Source organism: Polypterus senegalus, chromosome 7 (genome assembly GCF_016835505.1).
Source record: "Polypterus senegalus isolate Bchr_013 chromosome 7, ASM1683550v1, whole genome shotgun sequence".
Lineage (NCBI taxonomy): Eukaryota > Metazoa > Chordata > Cladistia > Polypteriformes > Polypteridae > Polypterus > Polypterus senegalus.
This window is the reverse complement of record NC_053160.1, coordinates 123,797,090-123,814,589: the sequence shown is the minus strand read 5'-3', so window position 1 is coordinate 123,814,589 and position 17,500 is coordinate 123,797,090. Positions and strand designations below refer to the sequence as shown.

The 17,500-nt window shown below is 37.2% G+C and overlaps 1 protein-coding gene across 1 annotated transcript in view; it reads left to right on the top strand.

The window, feature by feature from the left end:
• Window positions 1-17,500, top strand: part of ccdc125 (coiled-coil domain containing 125) — an 82,779-nt gene that overhangs the window by 47,373 nt on the left and 17,906 nt on the right. The window contains exon 9 of the mRNA XM_039759241.1: window positions 15,295-15,402. Within this exon, the coding sequence (XP_039615175.1) occupies window positions 15,295-15,402 (108 nt within the window). The remainder of the gene's footprint in view (window positions 1-15,294; window positions 15,403-17,500) is intronic.

The following is a 17,500-nucleotide window of genomic DNA, read 5'->3' as shown; positions in this document are numbered from 1 at the left end:
TGTGGATTTGCCTGCGAATATTTAGCGGCAGCGTGTCTATGAACTTGTGGATTTTTCTGCGAGTATTTGGCGGCAGCATCACAAAGTTGTTTCCGTCTAGCTGCATCAGAAAATGTACCACCTTCTTTTTACTGTTTTCTCACAGCTTGCTGCTGTCATAATCAGTTTGAGTTTCATGGTTTGTTTCAATTACGTTAGTATTTGCAGGACTTGTTGTGTTGAAGTGACATTTGGCATCTGTCAAGAGTTGTAAGCATACAACCGATTTCATCGATAACTGCGCATCCAGCTTTTGAGAGTTGAAACATTCATAAACATCAAAGTGTCCACTACTCAAATCATTACCTGTAAATCTAAGATGTTTAAGAGGCATTGGCGTTTCTCCAAAGGTGTAAAATATTTGGCCATTTCGGTACACTTGAAAGCGACAACCGAACAATTCAGCAGCAGCCATCAACTTACATGCAGAACCATAGTTCAGAGGGGACTGGGCGGTATCATGGTCTGGAATCCCTACAGATTTTATTTTTTCTCCAGCCGTCTGGAGTTTTTTGTTTTTCTGTCCCCCCTGGCCATTGAACCTTACTCTTATTCGATGTTAATGTTGATTTATTTTTTATAATTATGTCTTTCATTTTTCTATTCTTTAATATGTAAAGAACTTTGAGCTACTGTTTGTATGAAAATGTGCTATATAAATAAATGTTGTTGTTGTTGTTGTAGTTGAAGGGCTTAAGCATTTCACTCTTATAGTGCTCCTGTGTAGTATAATTATCTCCTGTACCGTCTTCAGTCCACACCTTGAACATTGTGTCATTCAATACATAAGACACAATGTTCCTCCGGATATCAAGAGTGAGCCTGATATGGCCGTGCAATATGTAACACAGAGAATGGAAAAGGCAGGTGGCATCTCTGGGCATGGAAACCACTCGGTAACTGACAATTCTTTGATCGATGGTGATCACCTCAATAGACATGTTAATGGGGGTATGGTTGTAACGGTAAAGGAAATGGGTACCTGAACAGTAAACTAAGTCTAAAATACCTACACAATAACTATAATCGTAATAAATGAACAATAAAACAGGGGAGAAGCCGTGGATTAAATAAAAAGGCTGCAGTTATGACCGTTACTCGTAGAATTTCAAAATGAAACCTGCCTAACTTTTGTAAGTAACCTGTAAGGAACGAGCCTGCTAAATTTCAGCCTTCTACCTACACGGGAAGTTGGAGAATTAGTGATGAGTGAGTCATTGAGGGCTTTGCCTTTTATTAGTATAGATACCCTCACTACACCCATGTTTGCCAATAAGTAAGATTTCTATTTTCTCCTTATTTCGCTTAAGAAAATCACTACTCATCCATTCAGAATAACAAGTAAGACACTGTATCTGTGAACCAACAGAGCCTGTGTCATCCGGCGCTATTGATAAATACAGTTGTATGTTATCAGCATAGTTGTGGTAGCTCATGTTATGCCTCAAGATAATATGACCTAATGGAAGCATGTACAGTACATCTGGAAAGTATTCACAGCGCATCACTTTTTCCACATTTTGTTATGTTACAGCCTTATTCCAAAATGGATTAAATTCATTTTTTTCCTCAGAATTCTACACACAACACCCCATAATGACAACATGAAAAAAGTTTACTTGAGGTTTTTGCAAATTTATTAAAAATGAAAAAACTGAGAAATCACATGTACATAAGTATTCACAGCCTTTGCTCAATACTTTGTCGATGCACCTTTGTCAGCAATTACAGCCTCAAGACTTTTTGAATATGATACCACAATCTTGGCACACCTATCATTGGCTAGTTTCACCCATTCCTCTTTGCAGCACCTCTCAAGCCCCATCAGGTTGGATGGGAAGCGTCGGTGCACAGCCATTTTAAGATCTCTCCAGAGATGTTCAATCGGATTCAAGTCTGGGCTCTGGCTGGGCCACTCGAGGACATTCACAGAGTTGTCCTGAAGCCACTCCTTTGATATCTTGACTGTGTGCTTAGGGTCGTTGTCCTGCTGAAAGATGAACCGTCGCCCCAGTCTGAGGTCAGGAGCGCTCTGGAGCAGGTTTTCATCCAAGATGTCTCTGTACATTGCTGCAGACATCTTTCCCTTTATCCTGACTAGTCTCCCACTTCCTGCCACTGAAAAACATCCCCACAGCATGATGCTGCCACCACCATGGTTCACTGTAAGGATGGTATTGGCCTGGTGATGGGCGGTGCTTGGTTTCCTCCAACCGTGACGCCTGGCATTCACACCAAAGAGTTCAATGTTTGTCTCATCAGACCAGAGAATTTTATTTCTCATGGTCTGAAAGTCCTTCAGGTGCCTTTTTGCAAACTCCAGGCAGGCTGCCATGTGCCTTTTACTAAGGAGTGGCTTCCATCTGGCCACTCTACCATACAGGCCTGATTGGTGGATTGCTGCAGAGATGGTTGTCCTTCTGGAAGGTTCTCCTCTCTCCACAGAGGACCTCTGGAGCTCTGACAGAGTGACCATCGAGTTCTTGGTCACCTCCCTGACTAAGGCCCTTCTCCCCGATCGTTCAGTTTAGATGGCCGGCCAGCTCTAGGAAGAGTCCTGGTGGTTTCAAACTTCTTCCACTTACGGATGATGGAGGCCACTGTGCTCATTGGGACCTTCAAAGCAGCAGAATTTTTTCTGTAACCTTCCCCAGATTTGTGCCTCGAGACAATCCTGTCTCGGAGGTCTACAGACAATTCCTTTGACTTCATGCTTGGTTTGTACTCTGACATGAACTGTCAACTGTGGGACCTTATATAGACAGGTGTGTGCCTTTCCAAATCATGTCCAATCAACTGAGTTTACCACAGGTGGACTCCAATTAAGCTGCAGAAACATCTTAAGGATGATCAGGGGAAACAGGATGCACCTGAGCTAAATTTTAAGCTTCATGGCAAAGGCTGTGAATACTTATGTACATGTGCTTTCTCAATGTTTTTATTTTTAATAAATTTGCAAAAATCTCAAGTAAACTTTTTTCACGTTGTCATTATGGGGTGTTGTGTGTAGAATTCTGAGATAAAAATGAATTTAATCCATTTTGGAATAAGGCTGTAACATAACAAAATGTGGAAAAAGTGATGCGCTGTGAATACTTTCCGGATGCACTGTAGATTGAAAAGAACAGTGTACACAAAATAGATTCTTGTGGAATACCATATAGGATATCATGTGTCTTCGAAGTGCAATTATCACAACTAACAAATAAATTTATACCTGTTAAGTAAAACTCAAACCAATTTAAAATACTGCCAGAGAGGCACACCCACTGACTAAGGCAATTTCTAAGAATATTGTGAGCAATGGTATCAAATCCTGCACTCAGATCTACTGAACAGGTGCTACAACTTTTTGGTAACTGTGTAAATAATACAGGAATCTAATAAATATTTTAAAAGCTGCCAGATGTCATACTTTGGGTTCTATATGACAATGGTAGTATGTGTATTACATATATGTTTAGAAATAAAGCTTTTAAGGCTGCAGTCATACTTTATAACAGGCATTGCACTTCTCACCTGCTTGTTTAGATGTATCCTGCCAGCATGCCACCATTAGCTCAGTGGTTGGAGTCAGATGGAATTGCTTCTTTTCTGTTAGAATCAGTTGAGTTCAATCCTTATCCTGTCATCGTACTCTTCAGAGTACAGGCTCATTCATCTTACTTATGTTTACAACTATGACAGTAAAATGTTGACATATGTAAGCACACAGGTTAAACACACAGTTAAGCAAGAAATGAATCTACATGATTAACATAAACAAATTATAAAAATATGAAGTTTATTAACATAAAAACTAAGATATAACAAGTTAACAACAGAGAAATGAAAAACACCCTGGCAAACAGCATTCCTGTACAGTAACTTTCGGTGAGGAGTGCGCAGTCAGTTATAACAGGTAAATTAATAGTTCTGATATTTCATTCTAGCTGGCTACCCTTTCCTTCCTGGAAATTCTTTAACATTCTAAGTACATTCTGAAATCCACAACTATAAAAATTTAAGCTTAAATGGAAGCGGATTAACTCCTGTTGAATTAAAGGCTTCCAGTATCTCTGACATTACTTTCATTGTTCAGGAAATATATGTGGGCTATAAGGCAGTGGTGCCATTAGCAACAGTAGCATACAGAATAGAGTAACAATATAGAGCAGTATCGGTGTAAGTTAGGAATGGTTTCCACGCTTGTATTTTAAGGGGAATGCCTTAAGCACAGTGTCTCAATATAAAGAGCGTAATCACCATGTCTGTTCATTGTATATTAGTAGTAAGTCTTCCGTCTTGATTTGAATGCTGAGATTGATAGGACATTAATTACAAAATCAAGCATATTATTCCACAGGTTTTAGTGCCTTTAGCTACAGTGGTGTGAAAAGCTATTTGCCCCCTTCCTGATTTCTTATTCTTTTGCATGTTTGTCACACAAAATGTTTCTGATCGTCAAATATAACACAAGTAAACACAAAATGCAGTTTTTAAATGATGTTTTTATTATTTAGGGAGAAAAAAAAATCCAAACCTACATGGCCCTGTGTGAAAAAGTAATTGCCCCCCTGAACCAAATAACTGGTTGGGCCACCCTTAGCAGCAATAACTGCAATCAAGCGTTTGCGATAACTTGCAATGAGTCTCTTACAGCGCTCTGGAGGAATTTTGGCCCACTCATCTTTGCAGAATTGTTGTAATTCAGCTTTATTTGAGGGTTTTCTAGCATGAACCGCCTTTTTAAGGTCATGCCATAGCATCTCAATTGGATTCAGGTCAGGACTTTGACTAGGCCACTCCAAAGTCTTCATTTTGTTTTTCTTCAGCCATTCAGAGGTGGATTTACTGGTGTGTTTTGGGTCATTGTCCTGTTGCAGCACCCAAGATCGCTTCAGCTTGAGTTGACGAACAGATGGCCGGACATTTTTCTTCAGGATTTTTTGGTAGACAGTAGAATTCATGGTTCCATCTATCACAGCAAGCCTTCCAGGTCCTGAAGCAGCAAAACAACGCCAGACCATCACACTACCACCACCATATTTTACTGTTGGTATGATGTTCTTTTTCTGAAATGCTGTGTTCCTTTTACGCCAGATGTAACGGGACATTTGCCTTCCAAAAGTTCAACTTTTGTCTCATCAGTCCACAAGGTATTTTCCCAAAAGTCTTGGCAATCATTGAGATGTTTCTTAGCAAAATTGAGACGAGCCCTAATGTTCTTTTGCTTAACAGTGGTTTGCGCCTTGAAATCTGCCATGCAGGCCGTTTTGCCCAGTCTCTTTCTTATGGTGGAGTCGTGAACACTGACCTTAATTGAGGCAAGTGAGGCCTGCAGTTCTTTAGACGTTGTCCTGGGGTCTTTTGTGACCTCTTGGATGAGTCATCTCTGCGCTCTTGGGGTAATTTTGGTCGGCCGGCCACTCCTGGGAAGGTTCACCACTGTTCCATTTTTTTTGCCATTTTTGGATAATGGCTCTCACTGTGGTTCGCTGGAGTCCCAAAGCTTTAGAAATGGCTTTATAACCTTTACCAGACTGTTAGATCTCAATTACTTCTGTTCTCATTTGTTCCTGAATTTCTTTGGATCTTGGCATGATGTCTAGCTTTTGAGGTGCTTTTGGTCTACTTCTCTGTGTCAGGCAGCTCCTATTTAAGTGATTTCTTGATTGAAACAGGTGTGGCAGTAATCAGGTCTGGGGGTGGCTATGGAAATTGAACTCAGGTGTGATACACCACAGTTAGGTTATTTTTTAACAAGGGGCAATTACTTTTTCACACAGGGCCATGTAGGTTTGGATTTTTTTCTCCCTAAATAATAAAAACCATCATTTAAAAACTGCATTTTGTGTTTACTTGTGTTATATTTGACTAATGGTTAAATGTGTTTGATGATCAGAAACATTTTGTGTGACAAACATGCAAAAGAATAAGAAATCAGAAAGGGGGTAAATAGTTTTTCACACCACTGTATAGGCTTGATCTCCTACACTAGTCTCGTTTATAATTGAAATGTTTTACAGACCAGCACCTTAGAACCATATTATAGTGTGGTATGTATACTTTAGAAAATTAAGTAAAAGGAGAACAAGCGATTAAATGTTGGAGTGAAGATTTTGAAATCAATCCAAACTTAACTAAAGTTCACAGTAAAGACTTAACAACAAAAGTTATAGGTTGTGGTTGTACTTCCTAGTTTTTATTACCTACAGCATAATTCTGATTAAAGTTAGGATTACAAATAAAGTGATTTGAGCAATAGCCACAGTCAAATTAATTCATAAATCTACTTATTTGAGTTATTCATATTTAAATAAAAATCTTAACTGCCCTTTTTTAACTGGAACAAAAGGTTTTGGATAGAGTGTGTATGATTAAAGGTAAACTGATGTGAAAGAGAATGCCTAAATTGTGCATTGATTAAATAAGATGTCTAATGTTTAGACCTTCTGAGTTTAAAAGTTTCAAAATCTTGCTGTCTGTATCATTCTGAATAAATAATTGAATTTTTGTTTTTCTTGTTTTTAAAAATAGTTATGTTTCAGCTAGTTATTTAATGCAGTAACCCATTAAGGCAACAACATCAGGAAATTAATTTTCTAAGTGTCATCGGAATAAGATTAATATTGAATTTTATGTACTCTAGCTGTATTTCCTAGCATCCTAGGTATACAGTATACTATGATAATAAGTACTGACACCATACAGCAAAATGTAATTATGAAGTGCAGTCATTGCACTTTTTACATAATGACTTCCTTAACAAAAAACTTAACTATGCAAGTACCGTATCTGAGAGCCAGATATAACATTCAAGCCCATGTAATTGAATAGTGTGGTGTATAGTGTCTAAAGCTATGCTTAACTCAATAGAACAGCATTTCTTTCATCAGAACACATTAGGATGTCATTTTTAAATAGGCCAGGTTAATGATGTGTCCTGACTGTGACCAGTGTAAAAGCCAGACTTAAACTTTTCTAATATACCTGTATTAAATATTTTTTAGAAAAGGGTTAATAATGAAGAAGTGTACAAATAAAGAAAATGAAGAATGAAATCAACTCATTTAGTACCCAAGCTGACAACATGAATTTCATGTTAATATCCTGTGCTAAACAACTAGAATATATAATAGGTTCTACAGATGAAAATGAGATGGCCCTGATTGAATGCAAATCCCTTCAGAATAAATCAACAGAATAGGAGGACATTTTCTTTTTGCTATACTGGAGAATTCAGAGGCTGCATTTGATTGCCATATCAAGCTCTTTTTGCCACTGACCTAAATGAAAACCTTTTGCGGCGTCATTATTGAGAAACTGGAAGTGAGGAGAGCATATCATTTACCCGATAAACAATTGCAGAGGGCTTTTATTTTCAATCATGATAAAGTCAGAGAGAGGGAAAATCTTAATCCATTCTAGAGATAATGGAGAAATCCTTTTCGTGAATCTATACTAATAAAAGGCAAAGCCCTCACTCACTCACTCACTCACTCACTGACTCATCACTAATTCTCCAACTTCCCGTGTGGGTGGAAGGCTGAAATTTGGCAGGTTCATTCCTTACAGCTTCCTTACAAAAGTTGGGCAGGTTTTATATCGAAATTCTACGCGTAATGGTCATAACTGGAAGCAGTTTTTCTCCATTTACTGTAATGGAGATGAGCTTCAACGCCGTGGGGGCGGAGTTTCGTGTGACATCATCACGCCTCCCACGTAATCACGCAGTACATAGAAAACCAGGAAGACCTCAAAAAAGCACTCAAGAAAACATGCATTATATAATTGAGAAGGCAGCGAAACAATAAGAAGCTGAGTGACATATACAACCATATTCATGAGTTCTGCTACTGAAACAAAGCACGCATGTAAACCTACACTTTAAATTAAGTTCATAGACAGGCTACGCTGGCGTTTGTAATTTAGTGCCTGCCCATATAAGGCCGTCCGTCAGCGGCAATCCAAAAGCAAACTGCCACGGGTAAATATTCACGGGTGAAGGACTGTGCTTATGGAGAGGAAGATGAGATGGTCAGGGTGGTGTTTGACACAAACTCAGCGAAACTGCGATAGAAAGTTTTAAGTGCCAGGACTAAGGTAACATTAAATAAAGCTATGGACATAGCACGAGATGGCACCAGCACAGCTGGGAACCTTCGATGCATGTACACCGAGTGGCTCACGTGAACTGACGCAGTGCACAGATAAAAAGCAACAGTTCCAAAGAGCGCTGAACAAAACTAAATTACACAATTGAAAAGGCAGCAAAAATATGAAGCGCCTGATAAGCATATTCATAAATGCAGCTACTGTGGAAACAAAGCACACGGTGGAAAAAGTCAATGTCCCGCTAAAGGAAGTCAGTGTAAAAAACCCGTGCATGCAGTGTGTCAGGTCTCAGATAAAGAAGAAGACGAGCTGTTTATTGATGCAGTAAGAAACGAATCGATGAATGAAACCTGTCATCTTTACAACGATTGGCAAACACGGAATGTAACTTGAACACAACACATCCTACAAATACGAACCTGATTGAAAGAAATAATGATAATCAAATCCTTGATGACAGTAACACTCACAAAACAAATACTGTATATTGACAGTCATGTTACGTTATTTTTAAAATGTTCCCTTTTCTTTTCTACCTTTTTAACACACTACTTCTCGCTGATACGCGGGTATATATATATGTATATATATATATCCCGCTCTACATACTCGAATAATGGATACTTTATTCGCCATCAATGATTGTTTTGGTAAAGCCATACTCAGTGTATTCATTAGATGAACAGTAAAAAGTAAGAGCGAGGGAGGATGACTCATTGAGGCATGCAGGCTGTAGTCTTGCGTCAACTCTATCTGAATTGCGCGATCACATTTGAAAAATATATCTTTTCAAGTTCTATTTAGTCCATATGTGTCAAACTCAAGGGCGGTGAGCCACATCCGCCCGCGTAATTATATCCGCCCGAGATCATTTTATATACTGTATTATTGTTATTAATGGCCCGGTATATGAAGCGCTGGTAACACAATAAACTACAGATCCCATAATGCAGCGCTTCAGCTGCCTTGCTTTAACACTTACCGCGTTAATCAAGTCTACCTTATGATGCTGCAAGTTATTGCGAAGCTAGAGTTGCGCACTGAGTTTGCACGCGGCGCTTTGGTGACTTTGAAGAACAAAAAAAGTCCGTCTACATGCGGCTCGAACCTTGTGCATGTTTGGTAGCACATATCTGTGTGAGAAGCTCTTCTCAGTGATAAAGACTAACAAAACAGCACACAGGAGTCCTCACTGATGAGCACCTGCAATCCATCCTGAGAATCTCCACAACACAGAACCTCACACCAAACAGAAACGAACTTGTGGCCAAAAAGATGCCAGGCGTCCAGCTCTAAAATGACATATGAGCAAAGACAACTGAATGATTTGATTTGTTATTGCACGTAACAGCGGAGTCAACTATTTTAACAAACAGCGTATTGCACTGATAATGAAATAGCTGTGTGTGTATATATGTAGATATGTATGTATATGTATATATATGCTTATATATGTGTGTGTGTATGTATGTATATATATATATACTAGCAAAATACCAAGCTTCTGAGGAGAAGTAGTGTGTTAAAGAAGCAATGAAAAGAAAAGGAAACATTTTGAAAATAACGTAACCTGATTGTCAATGTAATTGTTTTGTCACTGTTGTGAGTGATGAGTGTTGTTGTCATATATATATATATATATATATATATATATATATATATATATATATACATATCTATACATATACACATATATACATACATATATCTACATATATATACACACATATATACACACATATACATACATACACACACATATATACACACAAATACATACATACACACACATATATACACACAAATACATATATATATATATATATATATATATATATATATATATATATATATATACATATACACATACACACACACACACATATATAAACATATATATACATATACATACATATCTACATATATACACACACAGCTATTTCAGATCAGTGCAATACGCTGTTTGTTAAAACGGTTGACTCGCTCTTACGCAATAACAAATCAAATCATTCAGTCGCCTTTGCTCATATGTCATTTTAGAGCTGGACGCCTGGCATCTTTTTTTGTCAACAAGTTCGTTTCTGTTTGGTGTGAGGTTCTGTGTTGTGGAGATTCTCAGGATGGATTGCAGGTGCTCATCAGTGAGGCGACTCCTGTGTGCTGTTTTGTTAGTCTTTATCACTGAGAAGAGCTTCTCACACAGATATGTGCTACCAAACATGCACAAGGTTCGAGCCGCATGTAGACGGACTTTTTGTTCTTCAAAGTCACCAAAGCCGCAAACTCAGTGCGCAATAACTCTAGCTTCGCAATAACTTGCCGCATCATAAGGTAGACTTGATTAACGCAGTAAGTGTTCGGCAAGGCAGCTGAAGCACTGCATTATGGGATCTGTAGTTTATTGTGTTACCAGCGCTTCATATACCCGGGCTTTAATAACAATAATACAGTATATAAAATGATCTCGCTGGGCGGATATAATTACACTGGCTGGATGTGGCCGCTGCCCTTGAGTTTGACACATATGGACTAAATAGAACTTGAAAAGATATATTTTTTCAAATGTGATCGCGCAATTCAGATAGAGTTGACGCAAGACTACAGCCTGCATGCCTCAATGAGTCATCCTCCTCGCTCTTACTTTTTTACCGCTCATCTAATGAATACACTGAGTATGGCTTTACCAAAACAATCATTGATGGCGAATAAAGTATCCATTATTCGAGTATGTAGAGCGGGATATATATATATATATAAATTCATATCTTCATATCTATATACATATCTACATATACACATATCTATATACATATCTACATATATCTATATACATATCTACATATATATATATATATATACACATATATATACATATACTAGCAGAATACCAAGCAAATGAGAAGTAGTGTTTTAAAGAAGGTACTAAAAAGAAAAGGAAAAATTTTAAAAATAACGTAACATGGTTGTTAATATAATTGTTTTGTCATTGATATGAGTGTTGTTCTCATATCTATCTATCTATCTATCTATCTATCTATCTATGTTGTTCTCATATCTATCTATATATATATATATATATGTATATATATCTATCTATATATATATATACCTCTATCTATCTATCTATATATATCTCTATCTATGTATCTATCTATATATATCTCTATCTATCTATATATATATAGCAGAATACCCGAGCTTCGCAGAGGAGAAGTAGTGTGTTAAAGAAGGTACAAAAAGAAAAGGAAAAATTTTAAAACTAACGTAACATGATTGTTAATGTAATTGTTTTGTCATTGATATGAGTGTTGTTCTCATATCTATCTATATATATATTTCTCTATCTATCTATATATATATATACCCGCGCTTGGCAGCGGAGAAGTAGTGTGTTAAAGAAGGAAAGAGAAAGAAAAGGAAACATTTTAAAAATAATGTAACATGATTGTCAAAGTAATTGTTTTGTGTATTTGGCAGCGCCACGGTTGTTTTCGTAGCTGCATCAGAAAATGTACCACGACGCCTAACACGCGCCCTTTTACTGTTTTCTCACAGCTTGATTGCTGCTGTCATATATATACACACACACACACACATACATACATACATACATACATACACACACACACAAATTATATACATGTGTGTGTGTGTGTGTGTGTATATATATATACACATACATATACTTGTGTATATGTTTGTATGTGTCTATATGTGTGTGTATAGGTTTGGTCACTGAGTACAAGGGAAAAATAATAAATTATAGTCTATAAGTTATTAAACAGTAAAACATTAACGTTTTAAGAAGTACAGGTACATTGAAATAACATTTTCTATGTGAACATTCAAATTTGTGCCTCTGGTAATGTGCCTTACCGCATTTAAAGAAAATTAGTTTTGTGTCCTCTGCAGTGTTAAGAGAGAAAGGCTTTGGTTTGGGATAAAAGGAAAAAGGTGTAAAGAAAGGAAAGTTGCCTTTTTCTTTTATATAGTATAGTAAAATACCAAGCTTGCAGCGAGAAGTAGTGTGTTAAAGAAGCAATGAAAAGAAAAGGAAACATTTTGAAAATAACGTAACCTGATTGTCAATGTAATTGTTTTGTCACTGTTGTGAGTGATGAGTGTTGTTGTCATATATATATATATATATATATATATATATATATATATATTTACACACATAAACATATATATATATACATATCTATACATATACACATATATACATACATATATATATCTACATATATACACACACATATATAAGCATATATATACATATACATACATATCTACATATATACACACACAGCTATTTCAGATCAGTGCAATACGCTGTTTGTTAAAACGGTTGACTCCGCCTTACGTGCAATAACAAATCAAATCATTCAGTTGTCTTTGCTCATATGTCATTTTAGAGCTGGACGCCTGGCATCTTTTTTGGCCACAAGTTCGTTTCTGTTTGGTGTGAGGTTCTGTGTTGTGGAGATTCTCAGGATGGATTGCAGGTGCTCATCAGTGAGGCGACTCCTGTGTGCTGTTTTGTTAGTCTTTATCACTGAGAAGAGCTTCTCACACAGATATGTGCTACCAAACATGCACAAGGTTCGAGCCGCATGTAGAAGGACTTTTTTTGTTCTTCAAAGTCACCAAAGCGCCGTGCAAACTCAGTGCGCAATAACTGTAGCTTCGCAATAACTTGCAGCATCATAAGGTAGACTTGATTAACGTGGTAAGTGTTCGCAAGGCAGCTGAAGCGCTGCATTATGGGATCTGTAGTTTATTGTGTTACCAGCGCTTCATATACCCGGCTTTAATAACAATAATACAGTATATAAAATGATCTCTGGGCCGGATATAATTACACGCCGGGCGGATGTGGCCCGCGCCCTTGAGTTTGACACATATGGACTAAATAGAACTTGAAAAGATATATTTTTTCAAATGTGATCGCAATTCAGATAGAGTTGACGCAAGACTACAGCCTGCATGCCTCAATGAGTCATCCTCCCCTCGCTCTTACTTTTTTACAGTTCATCTAATGAATACACTGAGTATGGCTTTACCAAAACAATCATTGATGGCTAATAAAGTATCCATTATCCGAGTATGTAGAGCGGGATATATATATACATATATATATATACCCACGTATCGCAGCGGAGAAGTAGTGTGTTAAAAAGGTAGAAAAGAAAAGGGAACATTTTAAAAATAACGTAACATGACTGTCAATATACAGTATTTGTTTTGTGAGTGTTACTGAGTGTTGCTGTCATCAAGGATTTGATTATCATTATTTCTTTCAATCAGGTTCGTATTTGTAGGATGTGTTGTGTTCAAGTTACATTCCGTGTTTGTCAATCGCTGTAAAGATGACAGGTTTCATTCATCGATTCGCTTCTTACTGCATCAATAAACAGCTCGTCTTCTTCTTTATCTGAGACCTGACACACTGCATGCACGGGTTTTTTTTACACTGTCTTCCTTTAGCTGGACATTGACTTTTTCCACCGTGTGCTTTGTTTCCACAGTAGCTGCATTTATGAATATGCTTATCAGACGCTTCATATTTTTGCTGCCTTTTCAATTGTGTAATTCGGTTTTGTTCAGCGCTTTGGAACTGTTGCTTTTATCTGTGCACTGCCAGTTCACGTGAGCCACTCGTGTACTTGCATCGAAGGTTCCCAGCTGTGCTGGTGCCATCTCGTGCTATGTCCATAGCTTTATTTAATGTTACCTTAGTCCTGGCACTTAAAACTTTCTCTCGCAGTTTCGCTGAGTTTGTGCCAAACACCACGCTGACCATCTCATCTTCCTCTGCATAAGCACAGTCCTTAACCCGTGAATATTTAGTGGAGTTTGCTATTGGATTGCCGCTGACGGACGGCCTTATATGGGCAGGCACTAAATTACAAACGCCAGCGGCAGCCTGTCTATGAACTTAATTTAAAGTGTAGGTTTACATCGTGCTTTGTTTCCAAAGTAGCAGAACTCATCAATATGGTTGTATATGTCACTCGCTCGCTTCTTATTGTTTCGCTGCCTTCTCAATTATATGTTTTCTTCAGCGCTTTTTGAGGTCTTCCTGATTTTCTATGTGCTGCGTGATTACGTGGAGGCGTGATGATGTCACACTAAACTCCCCACGGCGTTGAAGCTCATCTCCATTACAGTAAATGGAGAAAAACTGCTTCCAGTTATGACCATTACGCGTAGAATTTCGATATAAAACCTGCCCAACTTTTGTAAGGAAGCTGTAAGGAATGAACCTGCCAAATTTCAGCCTTCCACCCACACGGGAAGTTGGAGAATTAGTGAGTGAGTGAGTGAGTGAGGGCTTTGCCTTTTATTAGTATAGATATATATGTATTTGTGTGTATATATGTGTGTGTATATATGTAGATATATATGTATGTATATATGTGTATATGTATAGATATGTATATATATATATATATATATATGTTTATGTGTGTGTGTGTGTAAATATATATATATATATATATATATATATATATGACAACAACACTTATCACTCACAACAGTGACAAAACAATTACATTGACAATCAGGTTACGTTATTTTCAAAATGTTTTTTCTTTTCATTGCTTCTTTAACACACTACTTCTCCGCTGCGAAGCGCGGGTATTTTGCTAGTACTCCAATATATATCATTATAGACTTTTTAGGGGAGTAAGCAAAATATTGCAATCATTAGCGTTGCTTGGCGGTCATAGATATACTGCTATGAAAAAATCTGCATTCTATGTCCATAGCAAATACATTTATTAAAAAAAAAAAAAAGTGTAAGTGTTTAGTTATTAGTCAGTCTGATATTTTTGAAAAGTAAACAAATGTTGTTTGTTTTAAATGTGTTCTTTGAAAGATTGTTTCTATAACTGTATGCTATACTAATGTTGCTCTTTGGGTAATTTTTGTATGGAGTATTCCATAATGACTCCTTTTATAAATCAGATTAGCATGATGCAAAATATAATTATTGAGTTATTGCTGCAAAGTGGCAGTAATACTTTTTTTTCTTATGTTCATCACACAGTTTTTTTGAGAGAACGGTCAATTAGTTATACTTTTGAAATATGGCCTTCTGTGAAAGCTGCTTTTTGACTTTCTGGTAACAGTGTGCTTGTTCTTTTTTAGCTGGCAATAGTAGGAGCATGTCGCTGTAACCCCAGCGGAGCAGATCCTTGCCCTTGTTCCAGAACAGCTGCTGCCAGCCGAAAACAAGTCTTACAACTGAAGCAAGAGGTAAGACAGCTGCCTCTACAGGGCTGCACATAAATTTGTGGTGACTACATGTGTAAGAGAAAACCGATTTAATTTGTTTTCATTGGAGACAGTAGCTGCCATATGTGTTGTTGGCACGAAAGTCAGAATGATAATTAATTTTACCATTTCATTAGAAAATAATAATGGTTTGTCATCATAATTATATTTTATATTATAAAGACTAAAAACATATTTACAACTGAGTATATTTGCTTAATTATTTAGACCAAAATACACCAGTTTTGTCAAATGCAGTAAATTTAGTTAATACAGATACTCTAATTTCATATTGATCTTAATGGCCTTTGTATGCTATCTGTGTGTTAAATTCTTAAAGGAATGGGTTAATGTTGAATAGTAGTATGTTAATACCACAGTAAAATGCTGTTGTTTCTGCAATTTTATTAAAACCTGGTTTCTTATTCTGAAGTCATAAACATAATATTGAGACAGTTTATGGGGAGTGTCCACCAGATTAGAAATGGTGGGTTTTTAAGTTTCTGTGTTTTCCATAATTTTGTTTTCAGTATGAGGATTTCCATTTTTCATTCCCCTTGCAATCCAGTTATATCTCGAATTGTTCCATCAAGCGGTATTTTCTATGTCCAAGTTCATCCCACCTACAATGGTTAGCTGTTCATAATGCCATGACTGTCACTTTTCTCAGCTGCCATTTGCTCCAGCTTATTGATGTAAAATTTCAACTTATTTCTAACACTTCTCCCAGCTGTTCTTCCAGCTGTTCTCAATCTTTATACAAATTAAAAAAATCACTCACCTCCTTCAGGTCATTAGTCTTGTTCCATGTGTCCTGCATTTGCTAAGTCACAAATAAGGCTTTGGCTTTAATGCCAAATTGTCTTTAAGATTGTTGTATTGTCGTTCCTCACTACATTGTTACAACAACTTAATCAAAAACTCTGTTTTTGTATCATTCGTTGTTTTGTTGTCGTAAAGCTTTTAAATTTTGTTCAGGTGCCACAAAGAACATAGAACAATGAACTTTATGCAAATCATTGGTACTAAAGTACACGGTAAAATGATAAAGTTGTTAACTTGGCTAGAGCTGGGTGCAACACATGCGGCTTAGGCCTTTTCCTTTAATGCGATATTAGGCTTGTCCAAAAATTAGTATGTTTTTTTTTCTTTAGTACATTAGTGTGTGTAATTTCTCATGACTCTAGGGTGTGAAAATTCTAGGACGACAGTGATTTCTGAGATTCCAGATCCATCATGTCAAAGTCACATCACATTCAGTAAATTTTAATGTTTGATCAATCAAAGCTACACCTCTTTGGCCATACAGTGGGGAAAATAAGTATTTGATCCCCTGCTGAATTTGTAAATTTGCTCACTTAAAAAAAGAAATAAACAGTCTCTAATTTTTATGGTAGTTTAATTTTAATGGAGAAAGACAGACTATCAACCAAAAATCCAGAAAAAACACATTACATAAAAGTTATAAATTGATTTGTATATCATTGAGAGAAATAAGTGTTTGATCCCCTACATCCCAGCCAGACTTAAGGCTCCCACAGATTGGCTGTGTGCTGATTGTAATCAATCAATCAATCAATCAATCCATCAATTACAGATACTTCTCATCTCAACTCATTATGTGTATAAAGCACACCTGTCCACAGAATCAATTTCTTCCATTCCATCCTCTCCACCACCATGGGCAAGACCAAAGAGCTGTCAAAGGACTTCAGGGACAAGATTGTAGACCTGCACAAGGCTGGAATGGGCTACAAGACCTTCAGCAAGTAGCCTGGTGACAAGGTGATGACTGTTGGTGAGATTATTTGGAAATGGAAGAAATATAAAATGACCATCAGTTGCCCCTGTCTGGAGCTCCATACAAGATCTTGCCTCATGGGGTGATGAAGGTGAGGGATCAACCCAAAACTACATGGGAGGAGATTGTTAATGATTTGAAGGCAGTTGGGACCACAGTTGCCAAGAACACCATTGGTAACGCTACACCATAATGGATTTAAGTCTTGCAGTGCCCGCAAGGTCCCCTTGCTCAAGAAGGCACATGTACAGGCCCATCTTAAGTTTGCCAGTGAACCAG